The 26,238-nt window shown below is 48.0% G+C and overlaps 1 protein-coding gene and 1 pseudogene across 3 annotated transcripts; both read right to left on the bottom strand.

Moving 5' to 3' along the window:
* Window positions 1–59: 59 nt before the first annotated feature.
* On the bottom strand, window positions 60–17,874 carry Tuba8 (tubulin alpha 8). 3 transcript variants are annotated; one of them, XM_036181556.1, is made up of 5 exons: window positions 17,691–17,874; window positions 5,744–5,966; window positions 4,713–4,861; window positions 2,398–3,078; window positions 60–372 (listed from the first exon to the last, which is right to left on the bottom strand). In XM_036181556.1, the coding sequence occupies exons 2-5, from the start codon at window positions 5,769–5,771 to the stop codon at window positions 79–81; spliced, it is 1,152 nt and encodes a 383-aa protein (XP_036037449.1). In that variant the 5' UTR covers window positions 5,772–5,966; window positions 17,691–17,874; the 3' UTR covers window positions 60–78. The 3 variants fall into 3 exon arrangements, with proteins under 3 accessions (XP_036037449.1, XP_036037448.1, XP_036037450.1); XM_036181555.1 differs by lacking the exon at window positions 17,691–17,874 and adding an exon at window positions 17,369–17,639; XM_036181557.1 differs by lacking the exon at window positions 17,691–17,874 and adding an exon at window positions 17,462–17,511.
* Window positions 17,875–22,327: 4,453 nt separating this feature from the next.
* Window positions 22,328–25,036, bottom strand: LOC118580263 (annotated as a pseudogene).
* Window positions 25,037–26,238: the final 1,202 nt, after the last annotated feature.

Raw genomic sequence — 26,238 nt, 5'->3', positions numbered from 1 at the left:
AACATTGCTAGGAGATGAACCCAAACGCTGAGCAGAGCAACACAAAGAGAGAGACGCAGTCATGGGGCAGGTGTATATTTAAAATTCCTCCCCCTCATTTTCCTCTTCAAATGAATCAGTCCCCACTTCTTCATAATCCTTCTCCAGGGCAGCCAGGTCCTCCCTGGCCTCGGAAAATTCTCCTTCCTCCATTCCCTCTCCAACATACCAATGTACAAAGGCCCGCTTGGCGTACATGAGATCAAACTTATGGTCCAGGCGGGCCCAGGCCTCTGCAATTGCTGTGGTGTTGCTCAGCATGCACACGGCTCGCTGGACTTTAGCCAAGTCCCCTCCTGGCACAACAGTGGGTGGCTGGTAGTTGATGCCCACCTGGTGAACAGAGAAGAAGACAGGCAACAGCATGACATACAAGTTGGCCAAAGACAAAATTGGGCAGTCTGTTGGGAATAAGCTATGTTGGCGAGACCCAGGCATGGGTGTAGGGTGGAAGGGCATGATGGAGCAGGAGAAAGAAACTGGGAACATGGCCAATGAGAAGGGTGTATGCTGGGATAAAATAAAAGCAAAAGGGAGGGGCGTGGTGGTGCATGCCTGTAATTTCATTACCATGGAGTCTGAGGCAGGAGGATCACAGGGGCTTAGGAACTACAGGCTGGAGGAGAAACAGAGGACAGGCTGATAAAGAGGAAATATTAAGTTGATGGATGTAGTAAATGAAGTTGTGACTTGAATGGAGACACCTCAAATGTTTATCTCAGGAGCAGGGGGCAGGAAATGCCTCCCCAGTCATAGGCAGATCAACTGCTAGAACTGACATTATTATCATAAAGCTTATTATTTTCTAGATATTTATCTGATGCTTGTCTTAGTTTTTTTTGCAATAAATTTAGGGAAGTTTCTCTGTGAGGGTGAATAGCTGTTTAAGAGGTCACAGGGAGACTCAAGAGCAATAAATTAAAGAGGTCCTTGGAGACTGTGTTACTACTCACAAAGCTGGGTCTCTGGTAAACAGGGTTCATAGAAGAAAAGCGGAAACAGCAACCACAGAAGTCAAAGGTCACACACAAGCAAGCCACGCCAACCTCCCAAGATCTGCTAGCACACTGGGAGGGGTGGCTTCCCACTGGGCCTTCTACCCTAGAAATCTCCCCACAGAGGCCCCAAACCCAAGGAGACCAAGGATTACAGGAAACTGAAAGGCTTCAAGATGACCAACTGTGGTGTCATAGGTAGGACACAGAGAACCATGGTACTGCCCAAAACTAACATGCATCACAGGGCCATCATGCTTAAGTCGCCAACGCCTTGGATTCATTGCTTTCAAGCATACGCCTTCAGACAGTGCCAGGCACTAGGACACACAGCCGCTGAACAAGCAGCAGGCCACAGGTGTGAAAGAGATATACATGTTGCATTTCATGTATCTTGCTGGTGTAGCTCTGACTTTCCACCAGTGACATTGCAGACCTAAGTCAAAGTAGGGACAACTACCCCTGGGGAGAATGGCGAGCAGTGAGGCCTGGCAACATGCATTCTGCCTGTGTGCGCTTTTCTGAAAAGCAACTAGCAATGCTAATGCCATCTTACTCATCTTTCTATATGGGACCTCAGAGCAAGCTTAAAATAAAGGAGGGGGCATCCTTTATTTCTCCTTCTTTGCCATTAACTCCCTTATTAGCTTATGTTGTTATTTCAATTAAAAAGGAGAGAGCGCTGGTTTTTTGGATGACCTTGACTGCTTTGGCCAGAATGACCAAACTAACACATCAAAATAGATGGTGTCTAGGAAGGAAAGATGATGTGTGCCACAAGGAGCGGAGCAGGAAGCAGGAAGACCGTGTGCCCCTGCCCTGCAGGAACAGCACAGCTAAAAGGAAGGCAGAAAGTGAGAGTTCATGACAAACAGGGTTCAGTCACAAGAAGACTCCCTGGATGTCACTCTAAGCTGAATAAGGTTTACAGGGTAAATAGTTAACTTTTTAGGAAAACGCCTCTTCTGTTAGAAGACAGAATTATGCCTCTCCAGCAATTTGAATCACTTAGTTATCTCTAAAATTAATACCTAGAAGGGTAAACTATCCATTGAACTGTCTTTTAAACAAATTGAGATGAATTGTAAGTCCACAAGGCATTGTGGTTCAGGTCCCTCAGTTTAAAAAAAAAAAAAAAAAGCCAAAGATGGTTAACAAATCTTAAATAACAGCAAACTCATACACTTTCTAAAGTGGCTTACGCAGACCAGCCTTCAACAGCTGAATGTCTCAGTCAAAGTTGAACGAAGGTAATGTTGCATTGGTTTACGTCATCTCCTGGCATCATCATAAAGACCAGAAGCCCCCAAGATTCATCCTCTCCACTCTCAGCACCTTTCCACCCCAAGTCATCAGTCCTCACCTTGAAGCCTGTGGGACACCAGTCAACAAACTGGATGGTTCTCTTGGTCTTGATGGCAGCAATGGCAACATTCACATCCTTGGGTACCACATCACCACGATAGAGCATGCAGCAAGCCATATATTTGCCATGACGTGGGTCACACTTCACCATCTGGCTGTTGGGCTCAAAGCAGGAGCTGGTTATCTCTGCCACAGACAGCTGCTCATGGTAGGCTTTCTCAGCAGAAATGATGGGTGCATAAGTGACCAGTGGGAAGTGGATTCGGGGATAGGGTACCAAGTTGGTTTGGAACTCCGTGAGGTCCACATTGAGGGCTCCATCAAAGCGGAGAGAGGCAGTGATTGAGGACACAATCTGGCTGATGAGGCGGTTGAGGTTGGTATAGGTGGGGCGCTCAATGTCCAGGTTCCTGCGGCAGATGTCATAGATAGCTTCGTTATCCACCATGAAAGCACAGTCTGAGTGTTCCAGGGTGGTGTGGGTCGTCAGGATGGAGTTGTAGGGCTCCACCACTGCTGTGGAGACCTGTGGTGCCGGGTAGATGGCAAATTCTAGCTTGGACTTCTTGCCATAGTCAAGGGAAAGGCGTTCCATCAGCAGAGAAGTAAAGCCAGAGCCTGTGCCTCCTCCAAAGCTGTGGAAGATGAGGAAGCCTTGCAAGCCAGAACAGGCATCTGTCTGGGGAGAGCCAGAAACAAGGAGAAATCAGAAGAGTGCTGAGACCCCACATGGAGACAAATCCAGACAAATTCCCACTATCTGCCATCCCCCATCCTCAATATTTTTATGTCAGTAAAATCAGAATAGCCTATAAAGGAATAAGACACAAAAGAGGTTGTTTTGAGCCGGGTGGCAGTGGCGCACGCCTTTAATCCCAGCACTCGGAGGCAGAGCCAGGCGGATCTCTGTGAGTTCGAGACCAGCCTGGTCTACAGAGCGAGATCTGGGACAGGCACCAAAACTACACAGAGAAACCCTGTCTCGAAAAAACCAAAAAGAAAAGAAGTTGTTTTGATCTTGGGAGGAGTGGCTAGTGTCTAGACTGGCAAACTGCACATGCATACATAAGGCTCTGACTCAGAACTGGCCAAAGTAGGAGCAGAAAGTCTCAGAGCTGCCACAGCAGTTGGCCTTGCCTTCTGAGAGCTCGAACCTTGCCTGCTACCCCTGTCCTTGACATGAGATTTTATGAGCATGGCTGACCTGTAGGTCTCAAACTTGGGAAGGACTCAGGGTATCAGTCTAAGATACATAAAAGGAGCTATGGGTTGTTGTTGTTTTTTTTTTTCTTTTAAGATTTTGAAATTTTAAGATTAAAAATGTTTGTAGGTTGACAAACCACAGCTGTGTATATTTATGGGTCACAGTGTGCTGCTGCAGCTTTTGTGTGCACTATGGAATGACCACACCAAGACAAGCAACACGTCCATGAATTCCCAACTTGTAAAGACTTCAGCCAGTCATTAACCTTTCCAAAGGCCTCCTCCCCCTTAGCTACATCTTCATCTTGGAAGGTTCTGTGATGGTTAATGAGATGGCATCATGCTCTCAGCAAGCACCTGGCATATAGGAAGCACTCCATGTTGACTCCTGCAGGGCAGAACTATGAGAATTCACAGACTCACAGAATTTTCCCAGAGGATGTGAGCTATGATCATTCCATCCAGTGGTTCTGAGCTTTTGGGCATCACAAGTCTGTCAATTTGTTTTCCATCACATGGATATGAGAGCTTAAAAAGACAAAGTGATGTAACCCAATGCACCTTTGCAGCCAAGCCAGTCTGATTCAAATCCTAACTCCGCACTCTCTAGCACACTTAACTAATGTGACCCAACTTTAGACACTAGCTGCCCCAGGCCAAAACTCCTGTATCTGTTTCAAAGGAAATACCTCCCTTGTTTGTTTATTAGAGAGCAAGCAAAGGTGTGTAATTAGAACTTACAATGTGTATATAAGTACTCAAATGTGTAAACAAATCTCTTCCTCGATTCTTCCAAACCAATGCTTTACTAACCCATGTTTCTAACTTTAACCTCGGTCTATAGGGTAGGCCAGAATACCCAGGCAGAGGGAGGTATATTATCCCTGTGAATGTTCCTTCTGAAACATGAGCAGAGGCCTAGGGGCACAGCCAGTAAAACAACATATGCCTGACATGATAAGGCCCTGGATTTGATCCTCAGCACCAACAAATATAAACGAAAATCCCCAAGAACTCTAGGAGCTATACCTGCAGCCAGCTGGCACATGCCTCTATCCCACCTGAGTCCACACATGGCAGGCATGCTCTGCCCTGCCCTGGTGTGCTTACCAGCTTACGGATGCGGTCCAGCACCAGGTCGATACTCTCCTTGCCTACTGTATAGTGCCCGCGGGCGTAATTGTTAGCAGCATCCTCCTTCCCCGTGATCAGCTGCTCAGGATGGAAGAGATGGCGGTAGGTTCCTGCCCGCACCTCATCTGTCAAGAGACAGGACCTTCAGATCCCAGTTCCCAGGAGAGACACTCTATCACACTCATCTGAGTATGAGACTCCACTGCAGGGAAGCCAGTCTACCCTAGAACAAGTCTGTAAATGACTGAGAGATCCTGAGTAACAAGGGCACTAGGCCTGGGCCCCTGAGCCAAACCAGAGTGGAGGAGGAGATTTGGAAGAGCAGACCCCACTTATCAAACCCCAAAGCCATTTCCTCTCCTCTCCTTCTCTCCGCCTGGATCTGGATCCTCCAAGGCACACAAGGAACCTCGTCCCGAGAAAGCCGGAATCCACTGTGTGTTTCTAAATCAGAAGCAGTGTTCTGTAAATGCAACACTTCTGCTTGTGAGTGTGAAGTGTGACCAGGTTAGACCATTCCCGAGGCCCAACTACAGCTATAGTCAGAAACCTAGACATTAGGAAATGGACTGTTGGAGAGGTTTCTTTTTAGAGACAGAGTTACTTTGTGTAGCCCTGGCTGTCCTGGAACTCACTCTGTAGACCAGGCTGGCCTCGAACTCAACAGAGATCCGCCTGCCTCTGCCTCTCGAGTGCTGGGATTAAAGGCGTGTGCCACCACCACCACCACCACCACCACCACCTAGCTGAGAGGTGTCTAATAGTTCCTAAAGCTAACAATCTCGGCCATCCCTACCTATCTCAGCAGGTTAAAGAAGTATTTTGTTCTGCACAGAGTAGCAGAGATCCTTTTGACCCCTATTACAGAATCCCTAAGGGGCTGAGGGAAGTCACGTGGAGGGTGAGCTCTAGCTGCCTCACTCACACCTTTCAACTCATTTCATTCTCCTAAGCCGAAAACCCTGTTACTTTGCTGTTGTAGTAGAGAGCTCTTGGCCAGTACTCACCTACTACAGTAGGTTCCAGGTCGACCATGACCGCCCGGGGCACATGCTTCCCATTGCCAGTCTCACTGAAAAAGGTGGTGAAGGAGTCGTCATCGTTGACCTTGCTGGCCTGAGTGCCAAAGGTTCCATCTGCCTGGATGCCATGTTCTAAGCAGAAGAGTTCCCAGCAGGCGTTGCCAATCTGAACTCCAGCTTGACCCACGTGGACTGATATGCATTCGCGCTGTGGAAACAGGGTACATCCAAGTCAGAGAACCCAAGTCCCTGGCCATAGGCTGAGGCCCCACATCTAAAGGCTCTCTCTTCCCCACATTCAACGAGCAGCCACACCACCCCACAACCAGGATGTGTCTGGGGTTCCAGATGCCAGGCACCACTACATCTGCCACAAGATACAAAGAAGTCAAAGGCAGCAGTGGACTAACCTTAGCCTTACCACACATGGTGCCGGCATTCACCTTAATTCCTAAACACTGACCTTCTGGAACATCACACCCATGGGTGTGCATACAGAACCCGGGACTACCACAGGGCAGCCACCATAGACACAGTCAGTGTTATGGCTATAAATGTGGAAATAATAAATGATTTTATACCATCAAGGCCAAGCTAGGCTCTTCCTGAATGCTGAGAAATTAGAAACATTTTTGGAGCCTCCATTAACAACCTCGTTGCTTAGGTCAGGCCAAGTATTAAGTAAAAGTCACCTTGGAGTGCCCCTCTGTTTTAACTGCTCAATCTATTGATTGAGTAAGGTATGTGTGTGCGTGCATGGGTGTGTGTGTGTGTGTGTCTGTGTCTGTGTGTCTGTGTGTGTGTCTATGTGTGTGTCTATGTGTGTGTGTGTGTGTGTCTATGTGTGTGTCTATGTGTGTGTGTGTGTGTGTGTGTGTGTCTATGTGTGTGTCTGTGTGTCTGTGTGTATGTGTATGTGTCTGTGTGTGTTTGTCTGTGTGTGTCTGTGTGTGTGTCTATGTGTGTGTCTGTGTGTGTGTGTCTGTGTCTGTGTGTGTGTGTGTGTGTGTGTGTGTGTGTGTGTGTCTGTGTCTGTGTGTGTTGAGATCCCTTCCAAGCAGATTTCCTGGGAAAACAGATCCATCCTTCACCCCTTCCCAGCCTGTGGGGAAGCAGTGGCCCACATAAGGTGACTCTGTTCTGTGATCCCTGCCAGAGCCCAGCAGGGAAGCATGTGCCTGATCTGTAGCTTCTATTCTTATCCATGACCTGATGTGGCACTTTCCAGCTCTGGGTAACCAAGCCAGGAGCAGAGCCTCCAGAGAGCATGGCTGGTCAAAGAAACAAGCAGGGTCCAATCGCAGTTCAGACTCCTCGGAACGGGAACGCAGAAGCCCCTCCAGGCAGAGGAATAGGGCGGTAGCCCTGATGTCTCCAAGGGCCAGAGATTTCAGACCGGTTGCTCTGGTTTGGTTTTGCAGCTGACTCCCTCCCCTCCCCACCACTCTGCTAGCCCCTGCCACTAGAAGGAAAGTGTGCAGGCATCCAAAGCCGCCAACATGGAGCACAGACTGCAGACTACAGCCCAGCAGTACTTCCCAATGCCCAGTGAAAGGCTTCGCTCACGGCTTACCCACACCCACGGTTCACAGCTAGCCATCTCAATTCATTTGCTGTGTTGTGACACCTTGGCTGAGTCACTTAACCTCTCCTCATCTGAAAACAAGCATTTGGCCATGACTGCCATTGGCTTTACCTTTGTCTTCATGACCTTCTAACTCCTCCCCCACTGCTGGCAGCAGGTGGAGAGTCAGAGCTGGCAGGCCCCACTTCTTACCCCCATTGTTGTGGGGCTGTTTTCTACTTCCATCTTAGGACTGAGGAAGCACACCCTACAACGTTGAGCAACGGTCCCACACTGAGCTTGTCATTAATGACACAAAACTACAGCACACATTCAGCAAGAAGCCGTGGCTTCTCAGGAAGGCACCTGACACTGTGGGAATACCGGGCAGGCCCCCATGGAACCTGATGCTCATCATCTCCTCCAAACTACAGACTCATCTATGGCCCCACACTTCAGCTTTCTGACCTTTGCCCCTTCGTATCACCAGCCAACCACCCACAGCTATTGAGGGTGCTGTATGGTTTCCAGTCTGCTGACTCCCTTCTGGGACACTCTAGGCCTTTCCAGGGAAGATGAGGATTGCTGAAGGAAGGAAAAGAAATTCACGGGAAGACAAGCAGAGTGACCTGTAGCCACCAACACACGATCCAATGTTTTTGGTCTCTTTGATGCCCTCCTCGATCTTATATGAATGAATAAATATCTTTACAGAGAGACTCTCTCAGCCCTTCCCTCCTCTCTCCCTTCTCGGAGTAAAAACCAAAAGAGAAAAGAAAAGAAAACATCCTGAGAAAAACGCATGTGTCCCTGCTCAAGCTGGTCCTTTTCACTCTACCCCAGAGAGGTCTTTCACTTAACAGTATCATGGCCACTAAACACCTAAGAGCGGACGATGGAGCAATAGTGCCCTTCCTCCTTACGATTCTCTCCTCCTCCTCCTTACATATTCTCTCTCCTCCTCCTCCTCCTTACATATCCTCTCCTCCTCCTCCTTACATATTCTCTCTCCTCCTCCTTCTTACATATTCTCTCTCCTCCTCCTCCTCCTTACATATCCTCTCCTCCTCCTCCTTACATATTCTCTCTCCTCCTCCTCCTTACATATTCTCTCTCCTCCTCCTTACATATTCTCTCTCCTCCTCCTCCTCCTTACATATCCTCTCCTCCTCCTCCTTACATATCCTCTCCTCCTCCTTACATATTCTCTCCTCCTCCTCCTTACATATTCTCTCTCCTCCTCCTCCTCCTTACATATCCTCTCCTCCTCCTCCTTACATATTCTCTCTCCTCCTCCTCCTTACATATTCTCTCTCCTCCTCCTCCTTACATATTCTCTCTCCTCCTCCTTACATATTCTCTCTCCTCCTCCTCCTCCTTACATATCCTCTCCTCCTCCTCCTTACATATTCTCTCCCCTCCTCCTCCTTACATATTCTCTCTCCTCCTCCTTATTCTCTCCTCCTCCTCCTCCTTACATATCCTCTCCTCCTCCTCCTTACATATTCTCTCTCCTCCTCCTCCTTACATATTCTCTCTCCTCCTCCTTATTCTCTCCTCCTCCTCCTCCTTACATATTCTCTCTCCTCCTCCTTATTCTCTCCTCCTCCTCCTCCTTACATATTCTCTCTCCTCCTCCTTATTCTCTCCTCCTCCTCCTCCTTACATATTCTCTCTCCTCCTCCTTATTCTCTCCTCCTCCTCCTCCTCCTTACATATTCTCTCTCCTCCTCCTCCTTACATATTCTCTCTCCTCCTCCTTATTCTCTCCTCCTCCTCCTCCTCCTTACATATTCTCTCTCCTCCTCCTCCTGACATATTCTCTCTCCTCCTCCTTATTCTCTCCTCCTCCTCCTCCTTACATATTCTCTCTCCTCCTCCTCCTGACATATTCTCTCCTCCTCCTCCTGACATATTCTCTCTCCTCCTCCTCCTTACATATTCTCTCTCCTCCTCCTTATTCTCTCCTCCTCCTTCTTACATATTCTCTCTCCTCCTCCTCCTCCTGACATATTCTCTCTCCTCCTCCTCCTCATTACATATTCTCTCTCCTCCTCCTCCTGACATATTCTCTCTCCTCCTCCTCCTTACATATTCTCTCCTCCTCCTCCTTACATATTCTCTCCTCCTCCTCCTTACATATTCTCTCTCCTCCTCCTTATTCTCTCCTCCTCCTCCTCCTTACATATTCTCTCTCCTCCTCCTCCTGACATATTCTCTCTTCCTCCTCCTCCTCCTCCTCCTCCTCCTCCTCCTCCTCCTTACATACTCTCCCCCTCACCCCAGCAATCCAGGCAGGCAGTCCACCACTGAGCCACACTCTCTCTCAATTCATGAGAAGTAAGAGCTGGGGGCAGGAACTGTGCCATACCAAAACCATGTTAGAAGCAGAACAGCTCCATGGACCATGCAGACTCTGAATTATAACTTGAACAAATCAAAATAGAAAGTCATTAATTTTAGTTATTAAGTATGATAAAAATGAGGTTAAGTATGAAAATGCTTTTAGTGTCTAGAATTATATCTGAAGCACCTAGCAATAAAATATCATATCTGTACTTAAAGTACTATTTTTTTTTTAATTTTAAACAGTATTGGAGATCAAACCCAGGGCCTTCAAATGTTAGGCAAGTGATCTACACTCCCAGCTTTTAAAACCCATGAATAAACACAGGAGATAAATAGATATGACCTTAAATGATAATTATTACACCTAAGCAATAAACATATGGGTGGCATTATACTCACCTACTTTTCTGGAGGTTTAAAGTTTTTGTAGTAAAAATCAAGATGTTAATAGCAATGTAAAACAAATAGATGAAAAGTAGGAGTCAGAACAGAGACAGCATTCATGTTGCCCTGGTTTTTCTCATTCCACATAGCCACTTACTCAACTGATACTTCCTAAGGGCCCACCCTGTGAGAGCAAGCAAAAATTTCAAAGTTACGTGGGGAGCTTGCCTAGCACAGGCAAGGTCCTGGGCTTGGTCTCTGTTTCCTGTTGGGGATTTTGCATGGCTAGCTTGGTGCTGATGTCCACTACCAGGCTTGCACTGAGCTAAATGCAGCCACCATCTACCCAAGGCACTGGAAGTTCAAACTTAGAGAGGCAGGAGATTGGGGTGCAAAGGTTAGAGTTCAGATGCGGTAAAATTATAATTCAGATGAAGTTTCTGGGAACCCTGTGGTCTATGAACACCCTCAGAATTCCATGGGACGCTTTGCTCATGGTGGGGTACTAATTTGCATCCGGAATGTCCTTCCAAAGGTGCACATGTTGAGGCCTGACCCACAGCCTCTGGCACTGTCAGGAAGTGGGGGAGGCTAAGGGGTGGAGCCTAGCAGTACATGTTTCGGGTCTCAGGGGCATACCCTCGTGGGACTGTGGGTCTCAGGGGCATACCCTCGTGGGACTGTGGAGCCCTAGTCTCTCCTCTTTTTCTCTTTTGCTCCTTAGCCATCAAGCACGTGACTTGTCACTTGCTTCTGCCCTGTGCTTCTTTACCTCAGACCCAGAACCGACAGGGACGACCCAGCCAATAAGTAGATAACCTCAGGATCTGTTACCCTGGCAGAAGCTGGCGGGGAGGGGGGGGCGGGGGTCTCTACACTGTCTGCTCAGCCACCCCTGAAGTTCCACACAGATGAGCATGGGAGACCAGTGTGACACCCTTGGGAAGCGAATCCTCACAGCCATGAAAGGTCATCCATGTGCCATGCTGAGGATGAGATGTAAGCTCTGAACACTCAGCACATGGATGGGCTGGCCCCATGGATCACTCAATGATTCCTTCTCCATCGCGGGTAGGTAAAACTGAGGCACAGAAAGAAAAAGGTTAGACTGAAGATTCACAGCAGTAAAACCCTGGCCTAGAACCCAGGGCTTATGAGTCAACCCTGAGCTCTGTCTTTTGCACCCTGCCACCTCCTGACTCACCCTTACTCTGAATTTCCAGGGCCTTGGGGTGTGGTCCCCTAAGTCTACCTCAGTACAAGCCTGGTAATGGACATCAATACCAAGCTAGCCATGCAAAATTTCTAACAGGAAATGCTCTCTGCACAGAAATGCTGGGAGAATAACAGGAATCATCTCTTTTTAAATGAGTCATCTTCCTCTGCCACTACCAGGAGGCTGTTCCTCAGGATAAGCTGTACAGCCAGGGATGGGGGGCAAGGTAAGCTGAGTTAGCAAGGATATTTCAGTCATATGTTGCTCCAAACTCATATCTCAGGTTCCCCTTGGTAGCCAAAGTTCCTGTCCCCTCCCCCTCTTGATTCTATTTTGAATCTGGGCCTGTGGAGCTCTGTTCTGCTGGGACCCTATAAGGGAAAGCTCTGTATGTTTCCAGAGCCCATGAACTCAACAATCCAGTGGGGAGGGGGGAGACAGATGTATACATACATCCCTCTTGAAAAAAGTGACATCCCTCAATAGACCTGATATGTCCAACACCACCTATAAAAAGTTCATCCCAACATGATGAGCACTGTCAAATGCAAGAAGGTTCTAAACAGCAGTGTGCTGATGCCATTTTTCAGGACTTCAGTTAAATGTCACTCCCTACTGGCAGGAAGTAAGGATAACCACAGCCCATCCTAGGGTCCCTGCTGGGCTTGCTCATGATTGTCTTTCTGTTTATCACACAAGGCTCAGCCGTGATGGTTGCTTCTTAGAGTGTCTGCCTTTTCCTGATACAGAAACTAAACTCTAAGAGCAAGCAACTGAATCTCCAGCACTAAGCACAGAGCTTGGACCTAGCAGAGATGAGCAGAACAAGAACCCTCCGTCGCTTTACAGACTGTTTAACGTGAAGAGCGGGCGGAGTCTAAGAACACAGGCGCAGCTCAGACCCACAACTGACTTGGGTCTGCTGAAGAAGGAAAATGGACAGGTCCCTGATAGACAGGCCTGGGGGTATGTTTAGGTGCACTTAGGAATAGTGAACAAGAGACAGGAAAATTCAGGACATGTCCCACAACTGCCAGTTTATATGGAGCATGAACTCGTGAAGGGCAGAGTGGGTGGGACAGCTGTGTCCCCTCTGCCCATCCTCCATGGACAGCAGATGTCACAGAAAATAATATTCTAGAACTCTGCAACCTTTCAGAGCCTACTGCAAGAAACCCTTCCTTGCGTCGATCCTATTTAATATATTTCCTCTATGTCAGTATTGTCCGTCCCTTTTTTCTTCATTTTTCTTTATTAAGAAATTTTCTACTCATTCCACATGCTATCCACAGACCCCCCCCTCCTCCCTCCTTCCACCCCCAGCCCTCTATTGTCCATCCCTTTTGCTTTGTTCTCAGAAACAAAAGCTATGTACTCTCCTCAGTGGAAGAGTGTTTTGAATCTTTCAACATCATTTTGAGGACACAGTGGACACAGCTCAGTATGGTAGAGGAATTTCAAGCATGGACTTTAAAAAAAAAAAAAAAAAAAAAAAGTCAGTTCAAGTTTTCACCAAAAAAAAAAAAAAAAAAAATTAACAGTGGAGTATTTCTCTAGGAAAGTCAGTGACTCAGACCAGCATCACAAACTGTGTGAAGGACTAGGATTGGTCCATTGTCCCCTGGCCACCTGTGTGTTCGGTTGCCATGCCACTGCTCTCAGGAAGCCTGTTATCACAGGATTATTTCTAGTTGTTGGGCTGGAGTAAAAAAAAAAAATTACATATATTTTAGGACCTAGGTCACAAAGCTGGCAAGCGAAAAGTAGATTCACAGTGTTCAAAGGGGATGATAATTAAAGCAAGAACAAAGGTGACTCATGGAAGATTGAGTTATCTCTGCTCAGACCCTTCAATTAGGGTGCGCTTGCGATCACGGCGAGAGACAAAAGGCAGCAAATGAGCAGGAGCCGGAAGAGCTGACCTAAATGAGCATCTGAGAGAGGAGGCCGCTCGGGAGAGGGACTCAGATGACGACGTAGGCGGCAATGGTGCTGATGAGAGACAAGAGGTAGGGGTGCTTGGTAAGCAGAGTCTGGCTCAAGAGACCCTCTGATGGCAAAGGTCCCTGGGCTCTAGCTGGCATTGAGACAGGACAGGCTAGAGCTCAGGTTTCGATGTGGTGCACACTGCACTTTTCCACGATCTTTGGCAGACAGGAAACACCCACCACAAAGGCCACAGCCTTGTCAGCTCTCCAGTAGTCCAGGAAAAAGTGAACAGTTGGTCCACTTCCTTCCTCAAACAATAATACCCCATTTTCCAATTCTGCCCAATCACTGACCTGGTCACATCCAGTTCCTCCTCAAAGTTACCTTTTCATCCTAGGAGCCTAGGAGTCATCAAGGTCACCTTGAAGCCCCCTCAGCAAGGACACCCAGCAAACACTTGGCAAGAGCATTAATGTCCCCACTCTTCCCTCAGCTGTGCACTAACTTGAACTGAGCCTAAAAGATGTCTACCAAGACTCACTCAACAGCTTCTCCCCGGCATGACTCAGGAGCAGGTACCCACATAGCTAGGAGGGAAGCCTTCCCTTGGTGACGGGAAGGGAGAGATGGCTATAACCCCACACTGCTCTGGATCACAATGCTAGTCTACTTTTGCACAGCACAGCCATGTGGTACAGCTGAGTGATGGCAGAGGAGACCAGACATGGCAGTGACTCCACCCTCACCCCAGACACACTGCTCTCTCCTCTAACTGCCAGTTTTTGCAAGTGTATATGGGATGTCTGTCACCATCTGATGTCAATTTCCATCCAATGCAACAGAAGGCACGGTGTGAAGGTATTTCAAAGGTCACATAGGTGTCCCCATGTCCCTGTGACCTTTATAAAAACTCTCTCTGGTTCCTGCTGCCACTGACATGGATCCGGCTTAGGGTACCCGCCTGGAATCTCCATACTATCTTTCCAAAAGTGAGTGTCATCGTCACATTCCCAGGGGCTGCTTGCTGGAAGAACACTGACAGCAGATGGGATGCTGGGCTCTGGGATTGACCTACTGAGCTGATGGTTAAGAAGGAAGGCTTTAGAGAGTGCGTTTAAGCCCAAATCTTCTTATCAGCTGTGTGACTTGAATATCTGGTGTGGAACCACTAAAGGACATTGGTGGATGGAACGCTATGCACCTGGGAAGCAAGCCAGCAAGTCATAAGAAAAATGCCCACCTGCCCAGTAACTGAAGAGACCACACTGAAAAGATGTGGGGACCGGTTACATATGCCTTACCCAACAAAAGTGGGAATGGCCAAGCTAATTCTGCTTACCTTGCAAGAAGACCTCCATGACCCATGTAGGAAGAGAGGACATGGAGGCTAGCTGCCTGAATCCTGACCCACTGGAGGAAGTGGAGACATTCTTCAAAGGGTGGGATTCTTGAGATCAAAGCTTACAAATTGATCATTCTAGTCTTTCAGAAATGAGTCGGGGTCTGAGGACAAGGCTCCAAGATAGCACAGTTGCCAAGTATACAACAAGGCTTGGCCTCAAGAATGTAAAAAGAGGTTGGGGATTTAGCTCAGTGGTAGAGCGCTTGCCTAGCAGCAAGTGCAAGGCCCTGGGTTGGATCCTCAGCTTAAAAAAAAAAAAAATGTAAAAAGAAAAGGGAAGAAAAAGGAGAGAGTCTCCAGCTGCTCAGGAGGCTGAAGGAAAAGAAACAAGCTAAAGGGATGCCTGGGCAACGTGATGAGACCCATCTCTAAATGAAAAATAGGGAGGGAGGAGATAAAAAGAAAAAAATTCACTAAGAGGTTCTGTGAATGGGAAATGTTGCCCATCAAGACAGTGCTGGGCATAGAAGGGATGTACACCAAGTTCAGGGCGTCACAATAAAAAACGATGGGCTCTTTTCAAGACATAGACCATCTAGGTCTTCAAAGCCTCTAAACTTTACTCGGTTTTTTTGTTGTTTTGTTTTGTTTTTGTTTGTTTCCCAGGTCTCTCCGAACACATTGGCATTTGTCCGAGGGTTGGTTTACTGTCTTTGCCCCCTTCTCCAAACATCTTTTAGGCTCTACTCACGAGTCTGTAGACATTCAGATCAAAAGTAAAGTATAGATGTGAAAGCACTTTGAAAATTTGAAAGCAGTAGCTATGCACTGGGAACTGTAGATATTCAATATCAGGTCTACAGTATGTGGCCAAATAAATAAACAAAGCAAGTCTGAGAACTGGGGCCACAGAGACCTCAGCAGGTAGAAGCACTTGCTAAACAAGCCTGATGACTTGATTTGGATCGCCAGGTTCCATGTGAAAGGAGAACACTGGTACACAGACACATGTGTGTATGAAAACACACTAATAATAAATATTTTAATTTTTTTTCTGGATGTGGTAGTGTATGCCTTTTATCCCAGCACTCAGGAGGCACCGGCAAATGTGTCTCTGAATTTGAGGCCAGCCTGGTCTGCAAGAGTTCCAGGACAGACAGGGCTACACAGAGAAACCCTATCTTGAAAAAAATAGTGATTGATCATAGCAAATATGCAGTTAGATGATGCATAGAATAAGCTTTTACTCTTCATATATGTAACATGTATGTAACATGTTGTCTCCTCTTTGACAAAAAACTAAAAATAATAAAATGTATGTGGAGCCTTGGAAATTTGAACTAAGCCTTCTCCATTTTGTAGATGAGAAAGAAAAACAAGTCCAGAGACGTCTAATGACCTTCCTGAAGTCACACAGCTAGCTACGTAGTCAAGCACCAAAATCTGAACTTCAGCTCTGCACTCCTTATTTCCCACACCAGGGACCTGAGAAGAAGTGGTTTCCTCTGGCCACTCCTGTGTTCTCACATTCTTCAACTTCCCAGGTGTGTCTGGGAGCATGCTGGGGAGTGAGGCGTGATGGACAGGTTAGAGGTAGGACTATCAGGGAAGCCAGAACCAGAAAGTCTTGGGCACTCTCCCAAATGAACAGCCAGAGAGGAGGAGGGGTGGAACAGGAGAAGGGGGAAGGAGGAGTGGGGGAGGGGAGGGGGAGGAGAGAAGGGAGGTTCTGGCGCCGCTGCCCTGTCCCTGTCACTGACACCCGAGCAAGTGCGCTGGGAGAACCTGACCTTGGTCTGTGAGATACTCTTATTCTGCGCGTCCGCCGCCCCCCCGCCCCGTCCCCCGTGCCACCCTAACCTTTCTGTCCCACTTCACTGCAGAAACACTAGAGCTGCCAGGCGTCGGGGGAAGGTGATTGAGGCCAACATTGGGCGGGACAGCTGGACGTCCCAGGGGCTTTTGGCGCAGCTGACAAGGCGCTCAGGAGGGGGTCTCTCTACCTATAAAGGTAGGAGCGGCGAGTGGAGACAGCCATCAGTGAGGAGTCGCTGCCTCGGATCCAGGAAAGGAAATAAAATTAAACTGCGGACCTCCCCAGGTCTCTAGGGAGGGAAACTTCCTCCCAAAGTCCCAAAGTCTTTCTGACTTTGACCGCTGGGAAAGGTGAGGAGCCTGCACCAGCGCCCTACGGAGCCTGAGAAGCTCGAATCGAGGGTGCCCCAAACTCAAGACGATGTCCCGAGAGCCAGCACGGGCTGCAGGCTCCTGCCAAGCTGGCTGGCTCCAGGGGTCCCAGCTCAAACTGAAGTTGTCCCAAACCCAAGCCGATGGCCAGATTATAAGAGTGGCGAATGACCCCAGTCTGCAGCCGTCACTTTTGAGCGGGTTTGGAGACTTGACTCTATCTACTCCCCCAGCCAGCCACACAGGTCCAGACCACCTGTCCAGAATCCCTCAGCATCCCATTTCTTCTCACTCTGGTCCACGAGTGGTGGTCCCCCAAATTCTCACTCACCTCTCCACCCGGCTCTGCCGGTCCGCCCTCCTCTCTCAATTAGCAAGCGCAAATCATCTACCTTAGGTTCCTTTAATGGGTGAGTGGCTCCCGCTGTCTACTTTCTCAACAAAATAAAAGGTACCTGACAGCTAGATGTTTCCCACCCCCGGGTTTATGACCCTTGATCCTGAACGGACCCACACCCCCTCCAAGAGACTTGCAGCCCAGTGGCTCCAAAGCAATCCGGCAACCACTCCGTGGTCCCCCGGCCCTCTACCCGGGCACCTGCACGCGTCCCTGGCCAGCCTGGGGCGGGAAGGTCTCACCATCGTGGCCGCTCTCCTCGCCTGCTCGCCTCCCAGCTGGGCCTGCCCACCCCAACTGCTCCAGATACGGCCGCCTCCGCGGTTGTGACATACTGCGAGGGAGGGGGCCCGAGACAGACATGCTGGGCCAGCAGTTGTCCTGCAGCATCACAGTGCCCGCGGAGGGGAGGGATCTGGGAGGTCACAATGGCATTTCCCCTCCTGCTGGCGGCTCCCTGATCCAGCTCCACTGCTTCCCACGCCAGGAGCCGCCGCCGAGCTCCCTCGCCTAGCTGAGTCGGGAAAGCAGTCCTGTGACCGTGACACACGTATGCACACATACCCCGCATCCACTCCGAGATCAGCACCGGAAAGCAGTGGAAAAATACTTCAAAACAAAACGCTCATTTCTCCCCCAAGTGTTCATAGCCTTCCGGCTGCCAGCACTGGCTGGTGTGCTGTGGGAAGGCAGCTCCGCTCAGGAGAGCCCGCAGGATCTCACCAGCCGGTCCGCTTCTCCACCGCCTGCCTGGAGAATTCAATAAGATGGCTTACAAGGGGCTCCTGATCTACAGCCAGCAATCCATAATGGGAATCAGGAATTCAGTGCTGTATTAAGTTCTCTCTTTCTTAAATCTCTCCTCCTGACCCACTCCTACAGGATCCCTTCCTACTTAATCCCCAAATGTGCAGATATCACCTCCTGTACTCCAGCATATCAGGGTTCTCACTGCCTCTGCCTTGTACTAGGACCTCTTCTTTGTGGCCACAGACAACATTGAAGAGCAAGGGATTTATTTTCTCACCCTCCATCTAGTGGGGTCATGGGGATGCCTAGCCTTGTTAAGAGCCACTACTCTGGGTTGGGGATTTAGCTCAGTGGTGGAGTGCTTGCCTAGCAAGTGCAAGGCCCTGGGTTCAATCCTCAGCTCCACCAGAAAAAAAAAAAAAAAAAAAGAGCCACTAGTCTTTAGTGGCCTACATTTCCAACTGTCTCCGTGTCCCTCTGTCTCCAAGCGGGTGGGGACTGGATGGTTCCTATGCCTTGACCTCAACACAGACTTCCCTACCAAGGGCCACTTCATGCTTAAAGATGTAACCATACTCTCTTCTCTCCCTCTTTTCTCTTGCAGCTGCCCACCACACAAGTCACTGAGGGAAATCAAGAGTTAGTTCTTCAAGATGTATTTGGAGCTGCTGTGGCCAGATGATGTGCCTCGGAGGAAGACACACCTTCCCATCTGCTCTGAGGAACCAGCAGGGTGAAACCTACCTAGTGGTTTATTCTGTTGGCCCACCATTCATGTATTTGCCTATTTATGAGTTTCTTGAGGCTAGGATACATACTTTAATCATCTTTGCATGTGAGAAAGCATTGAACACACACTTCCCACTGATACCCAGCCTCCAAGCTGGCACTGCCCACTCCAGCTGCTCCAGATAAGTTGCCTCCAGGGTGTAACACACTATGGATGGAGAGTGCTGAGGAGAGACAGCAGCTCTGCTGCTGCATCACAATGCCACAGAGAGGAAGGGCCCAGGCAGGCCATGGTCTTAAAATGCAACAGCTTCAAAATGGAAACTCAGCGAGGATGGTAGCACATGCCTTTAATTCCAGTACTCTGGAAGCAGAGGCAGACCAGATCTCGGTAAGTTCAAGGCCAGCCTGGTCTAAAAAGCAAGGACCAGGACAGCCAGGGCTATTACACAGAGAAACTCTGTCTTGAAAAACCAAGATATTAAAATATAAATAAGTAAAAATGGAGACTCATAATTAGATTGTGTCAAACTCAATAAAGAGTGGTTATTATTAACTCCATAATGTATTTCTCTTCCAAATTCCTATGGCGTTATTCTATCACTTCTTCCATTTACTTATTAATATTTTACATGCTTTGGATTACAGGGTGTGAGTATACATGTTTCAACACTCCTATAAAATTGCAACACCTGTGTTATGTTGTTCAGCTTAGTGCCTGCCCCACCAGAGCTCAGAGAATGTGCCTAAATAAGTTAATTTTTCAAATCTTTTTCATAAGCCATTAAGTATATTATGAGCAGGCTCTTAATGTCACAGGATAAAGTTGACACCAGTAACAGTGATGGCATTCAAGTGCACTCTATAATGGTGATGCCCTTGAACATCATCTCATCTCTGTGGGATTTGAGAAAGTCAAGACTCTACTACAAATGCTAAATCTTTTGATTGCAGAGAAATAAAAAGAATGTTAACTGTCATTCATGGAATTGTTAGCATCTGCCCCCAGTTTCTAAAGCCCTAATCCCCAGTGGGGTGTATTTGGAGACAGGTCCTTTAGATTAAAGAGAAGAGCCTAGGGCTGAGGAGATGGCTCAGCTCTCAAGATCATGTGCTGCTTTTGCAGAGGACCAGGGTTCAATTCCCAACACACACATGACAGCTCAAAACTATCTTTAACTCCAATTCCAGAGGTTTGGATGCCCTCTCCTGGCCTCCTCAGGCACCACATGCATGTGCTGTACATGCACACATGCAGGCAAAGCATCCACACACGTAAAGATTTCTTTAAAAGGATAAGGTCCTAATCCAACAGGACCAGTGAGTGTCCTTATAAGAGGAGAGAGACTCTAGTACACTCCCATGGGCCATGTGAAGATCCAGCAAGGAGACCATGTACACACCAAGGAGATGGGCCTCAGGAGAATCACACCCTACCTACACTTGACCTTGGAGGTTTCTATCCTTTCAGCTCCCCAGTCTGTGGTGTTTTGTTTTGGCAGCCTGAGGAGACCAGCAGTGGCTTTAGAGTAAGAAATGTATGCTGGGGGCTGGAGAGATGCTCAGCAGTTAGGAGCACTGGCTGCTCTCCCAGAGGACCCGGGTTCGCTCCCCAGCACCCACATGGCAGCTCACAACTGTCTGTAATTCCAGTCCAAGAGGATTCAATGTTCTCTTGTGGCCTCCACTGGTGCTTCATGCACATGGTACCCAGATACATGCAGGCAAAACATCCCCACACAAATGTAAACGCATACACACATATCACATAGGACCACATAAATATGAAAAAATTTAAAAAGAAAAAAGTGTGTGCTTCTTTTTTTAAATCCTCGTTCTTAAAATTATTTGACCTGAGCAATCCCAGAATACTTACTGATATATCCCCCATCCCACCCTTAACCCCAGGTGTCCCTTCCTGAGTAGAAGTTTTGAAAGACAGAAGGACAGACATGTTTTTCCCATCCCTATAAGTGTGTGTGTGTGTGTGTGTGTGTGTGTGTGTGTGTGTGTGTGTGGAGTTGCTTTAACTGGGCCAAAGGATGTCAAACATGTGGGTGTATCCAGGAGAGCATTTCTAAATGAAATTAACATCAAATTAATCAGATACCTTCCTACATGTGTATGGGCTCACCCAAAAGAAGAACAGAACAGAGTACAAGGCTAAGTTCCAAGGGGCCTTCTGTGCTTTCTTACAGTTGGATTAGAACAGACACCATTGGCTCTCCTACGTCTGTAGCCTACAGCCTGCAGCCTGCACCTCTGAACACTTTTTGGCCGCCATAACAGCATGAACCAATCCTTATGACCAATCTCCTTAGAGCAGGTATGTGGCTCAATGGTAAAGCATCACCTTAGCAGGTGCAAGATTTTGGGTTTGATTCCCAGCACTGCACATGTAAATGAAATAAATCCCTTTCATCTATATCTAGGTAGATAAGTGAATACGAAGACATTTCCATTCCTTGGAGGAACCTAATACAATCCCCTTTCTGCAAGTAGAGAAGTGATGTCAAATCCAGGCTTCCTTATGAGAAAGCAACCACCCACACTGCGTTTGAAAAGCCTTCTGAAGGAATGACCTCTACCTCCTCCACATGCTGCTTAGGAGGTGTGAGTCTACCTCTTCCAGGATGCATTTCTGTGCAGTGAGTTCATGTTACTGGGATAATTATGATGACCTCAAAGTTGAGCCATACTCATGTGAATAGAGATAATGTCTACAGATTATACAGGAAAAGTTGGTCTTCACAGGAATGAATATGTATATGTAGATTTGTGTTTGCGGTAGTGAGGATTAAACCTAGAGCTTTGTATGTGCTAGACAAGTGCTCTGTGGCTGATATATACTCAGGTTTTTGTTTCTTCGGTTTGGGCCTTTTGTTTTTCCAGACAGGTCTCTGTGTAGCTCTGTCTGTCCTGGAACTCATGCACTCTGTAGACCAGGCTGGCCTCCACTCAGAGAGCCTCCCCTCCCCCCCCCCCCCCTCCCCTTCCCTCCCACCTCCTCCCACCCTCCTCTTTCATTTTTCAAGATAGGGTTTTTCTGTGTAACAGCCCTGGCTGTTCTGGAACAGCTGTGTAGACCAGGCTGGCCTCAAACTCACAGAGATCCGCCTGGCTCTGCCTCCCGAGTGCTGAGATTAAAGGCATGTACCACTGCTGCCTGGCTCTCCTGTAAATGTCTTTATCGAAGTCTCTTGGTGAATGAAAGCCACCTTCTATCATCAGTGTTGCTTTGAAGAATTTTAAACACACACACACACACACACACACACACACACACACAATGAACTCTCTTTCCCTCTTCCAGTCTGTCAGGTATTGCAGCTATAAGGACTTGAACAGGTAAATCTGTCAATATTTTTAAAAGTTTTATTCACTTATTTTATGTGTGTGTTTGTGTGTGTGCACATGTGCCTCGGTGCATGTGTGGCATTCAGGGGGCAGCTGGTGAGAGTTGGTTCTCTCCTTCCACCACTTGGATTCCAGGGACTGAACACAGGCAATCAGACTTAGCCACAATCACCTTTACCCACTGAGCCATTTTGCCAGCCTCTCGGCCTGCCCCAGCCTCCTTCGGCCTGCCCCAACCCTCTCCTCTCCTCTCCTCTCCTCTCCTCTCCTCTCCCCTCTACCTCCCTGGAATTTAAAGCATGGGCCACCACCACCCAGCTTCTTCTTTACCTTTTATTCTTTTTTTTTTTTTTTTTAATGAAACTTTACTGATCCTTTGTTTTTCCTATTTGAGTTCTCAAAAAGGGTGGCACAGCCAAGAATCTCCTTCCATAAGGTTTTTTAATTGTGCTCACTCTCTCTTCATCTGAAGATTTTTCCCTAAGAATTTCCACTTTACTCCGACTTGTACTTGATGGCTGGAAAAGAGGGTATGCAACAACCTTGTCAAACTCTTTGATCTCCTTCTTCACTCGACCACGCCTCTCGGGTGGTGGAGCCTGCCTCGGGCTTTTTCTCAAGATTCTTTCCTTGAGTCTTTGCTCTAGAAGTTCCCTCCCTCGAGCCATTCGCTCTTGGTGGTCTTTGATCTGGGCAGTGCCCTCTCTTTCTCCCGCCTCCTCCTCTCTGCTTTCGGGATGGCATGCTCTTCTGGCACAATTTTGGGTCGTGTTATCTCACTGAGGCATCGTGTCTGTCTCCAGGTTTTATTCTTAAATTCTCTGGTCTGGCCTGTTCTCAGGATGTGCCTTTCTATGTGTTTCTTCTCTCTCTCGGGCACCCAATACTGTCCTCCGTTTCTGTCCTTCCGTGCTTGGGGGTGGTTCCTCTCCACTCTCACCTTCATCTCCCCCCCCCCCCCCAGTGTCCTCTCTTTGCAGCATCTCCACTATTCTCCTATTGTAGTAAGACTCTGCTGTCGCAGGCCAGTAGTCAAGAGAGTGAGCTTGCTCCCCGCAGAGTGCTCTGGTCTTCTCTGGGCATTTCTGAGTTACCAAGTGTCTTGCCATGCACACCACCAAGACTCGGGAGCCTTTTCTCCAGTGGAGACTGCTGACCTTCTGCAATCCTAGGGTCTCTGGATGCTTTTGCCCAAGCCAGCCTTTGCTTAACTGACGTCACAGTAGTAGCGGGGGGCCTCCAATTCCCTTTCCTTAGAAGTTGGGCTCCCTCTCTAAAGCGTACTCAACTAAGTGCCTACCTTTTATTATTCTTGAGACAGTCTCACTACGTTACCTGGGCTAACCTTAAACTTACTGTGTAGAATATTGGTCCATCAGTCTCAGCCTCTGAGGAGCTGGGATCTAGGCCTACTGGTGATATTCATATTTATTTGTGTGGTATTTCCCTGATATTGAGTAAACACTGTGCTAGGGGCTTCCTGTGCATTATTTCATTTACTACTCACAACAGACTACAGAAAATAAAATTTTAGACTTTCGTTGTACAGATGAAGAATTTGAGACCTACAGAAGTTGATTCTTAGTACGCATTAAACAACTGGTAAAATGCAGAGCTCAACTTCATGTCCAGGAGTCTGGTGCCAGACGCCTGAGCCCCAGTATGATTGTTGGCTGTGAACCCAAACTGGGAGGCCAAACGTTACATGGAGAGGCTTGTCCATGTGTCATTGGCTTAAACTTTGACTAGATAGTTCAGCTATCTAGGATGGTGCTGCCAGGTAAGGAGTGGCAAAGATGGAGTTTACCTTGTGGAAAGAACTAGAAAGAGGTGTCCATGTCCAGGTGCCCACAGCCCATAACAGACAGCAAGCAATAGCTTATCCTGAGACAACCTAGATTCAAGCACTTGACATTGGTAAGTAGTGTTGTGTATCCCCCACCACCTTAAGTACACTCATATTTAATGTTGATATTCCGATATTATTATCTCAGAGTCTGAAGGGCATTTGGAAAAAGGAGGGTGAAACTTTTGGCCATAGCGTCACAGACACAGTGGCCCCCTTTTCAAGTCTCCATGGTTATGGCTGCTGTAATCAGGCTACCGCCAGGGAAGAAGCAAATCTCAGGACAACTGTAAGACCACCCAGTCCCACCAGCCCTTTTCCTAGGTAATTCTTCCAAAGTCAACATTAGGATGTCTTAAGTTGGAGAAGACATCATCTTCACGCTGGCCCTGATTCTTCCACACGCCCACTCAAGATGACTGGCTGATGTCATAAATGATCTCAGGGCATTGTCTCTTAAGCTTTGACTCCTGTTCAGCTCACCTGCCTGGGGGTGGGAAGGACTTTGTGTGTGTGTGTGGTTTTTTGAGACAGGGTTTCTCTGTATAGTTTTGGTACCTTTCCTGGATCTCGTTCTGTAGACCAGGCTGGCCTCGAACTCACAGAGATCCTCCTGGCTCTGCCTCTCGAGTGCTGGGATTAAAGGTGTGCGCCACCACCGCCTAACTTTTACCCTTAACCAGAGCCAGCGGGCCAAAGAAAGTCTTTGCTTAGATCCTCAAGGACGCAACAAAATGCGTGGCTTAAGCATCTAAGACCCTAGAGGCCAGCACCTAAAGCTTTGATCCCTCAAGACATCTAAAGTAATGTCAACTCAGATCATCACCTGCATATTTTAAAGAAACTGAGTCATAGGAAAAGATGATTTGTCAAAGAAAGGAGAGCCAAGATATCAATTCACAAAATAGAGTCTCAGGAATCCCACTCCTAATACCATCCTATGGTGCCCATATTCACCTCAGAATTTTCTAGAGGTGTGAGTGGAAGGTGGCTGCCATCCACTGCCAAAGAGAGACTAGGAATGGATATGAAGGCTTCTCTCGTACGATCTCTGGCAATTTTGCCAGCTCCCAGCTTTGTACTAGACTAGGAAGAGGAAGCAGGATCTCAGACAACCGTCTGGAGAGGACCAGAGATGCAGAGGCTCCTTTCCGAAGAGGCAGTTAATCTGCCGGAATCCAGCTGAGACCAATGGTAGCTGGGAGTGTGGCTCGTCCACCTGAGTCATCTCAGGAGAGCCACCAAACTTTGTCACTGTCAGTATAGTGCTTGTGAGTTGAGCAAGGACCCTTCTGAAACAGGTACCAAAACTGGTCCTTCTTCCTCCCTGCCCTCACCCCCTTAGGCTTCATGTTGGCCTTTCTGGCTCCCCAGCTTCTGCCAATTCTATGCTCTCCTTCCTCTGACTCTCAAGACCCAAATCCAACTCCATTCAACTTATCTTTATTACATGGCCTCTTACGAATAGAGACAGCTTCATTCTAGGTAACAGTGGAAGGTAAGAATTTGGCCTCTGGTGCCAGTCAGCCAAGGTTCGAATCCCAGCACCACTAAACAGCCAGGTAAAGCTGAGCAAGTTTCTGAGTTCTGCTATATCTACTTTGTCATCTCCATCCCTGCCTCACCAGTGTGTTGCAAGGTACAATTTGTTAATCTATGGAAGGTGCTTAGATACATCTCAGCAGTATGAGGCAGGAGAGACACTCTATTAGCCCCCTCCACATGTGCCTCTTGACTGAATGGAACGAATGGTTTATTATTAGGTGCAAGAACATGTCTGAAAAGAGAAACATATTTCGGTAGTGGCAACAACATTGACCTCACAGGAAAAGGAACATGGCTGAAGAGTGAGTTGCTATCAGGTTAGATACACCATGGAAAAATGAAGAACAGAGAATGCTGGATGTGAATGGGTTTGGGACTGAGCCAGTGAGTAACAAGAGCAAAGGCTGATGGTTGGGAATGGGAACATGGTGGGTACTGCATGGGTACGAGTTCTCTCTGTAGCTGGGAATGGAGACAAGCAAACCCTGAGAGGTCAGAAACAGAACTGGGAAACTTCCAAGTGAAGGTAGTGGTAGTTGAATCCACAGAGATAAAACTATTCTCTAAGAAAGAACAAAGGATGAGAACAACAACCTCCATCACACCCTGGAGCACTCACCCCACCACACCCCTGGAGCACTCACCCCACCTCACCCCTGGAGGAGCACTCACCCCACCTCACCCCTGGAGGAGCACTCACCCCATCACACCCCTGGAGCACTCACCCCACCTCACCCCTGGAGCACTCACCCCACCTCACCCCTGGAGCACTCACCCCATCACACCCCTGGAGCACTCACCCCACCTCACCCCTGGAGAACTCACCCCATCACACCCCTGGAGAACTGTAGTTAGAGTTTTCCTGCCTGGCCCAGTCAGGACAAA

The sequence above is a fragment of the Onychomys torridus genome, chromosome 3, assembly GCF_903995425.1.
Source record: "Onychomys torridus chromosome 3, mOncTor1.1, whole genome shotgun sequence".
Classification (NCBI taxonomy): Eukaryota; Metazoa; Chordata; class Mammalia; order Rodentia; family Cricetidae; genus Onychomys; species Onychomys torridus.
This window is presented reverse-complemented; position numbering and strand designations above follow the sequence as displayed.

Excerpts from the sequence above, each read along its gene's own strand:
- Tuba8 (XM_036181555.1), bottom strand. Across the intron at positions 4,862-5,743 it reads CCTGGAACCTACTGTAGTAG|ATGAGGTGCGGGCAGGAACC; the intron begins GTGAGTACTGGC and ends GTCTCTTGACAG. Across the intron at positions 373-2,397 it reads GGTGTCCCACAGGCTTCAAG|GTGGGCATCAACTACCAGCC; the intron begins GTGAGGACTGAT and ends TCTGTTCACCAG.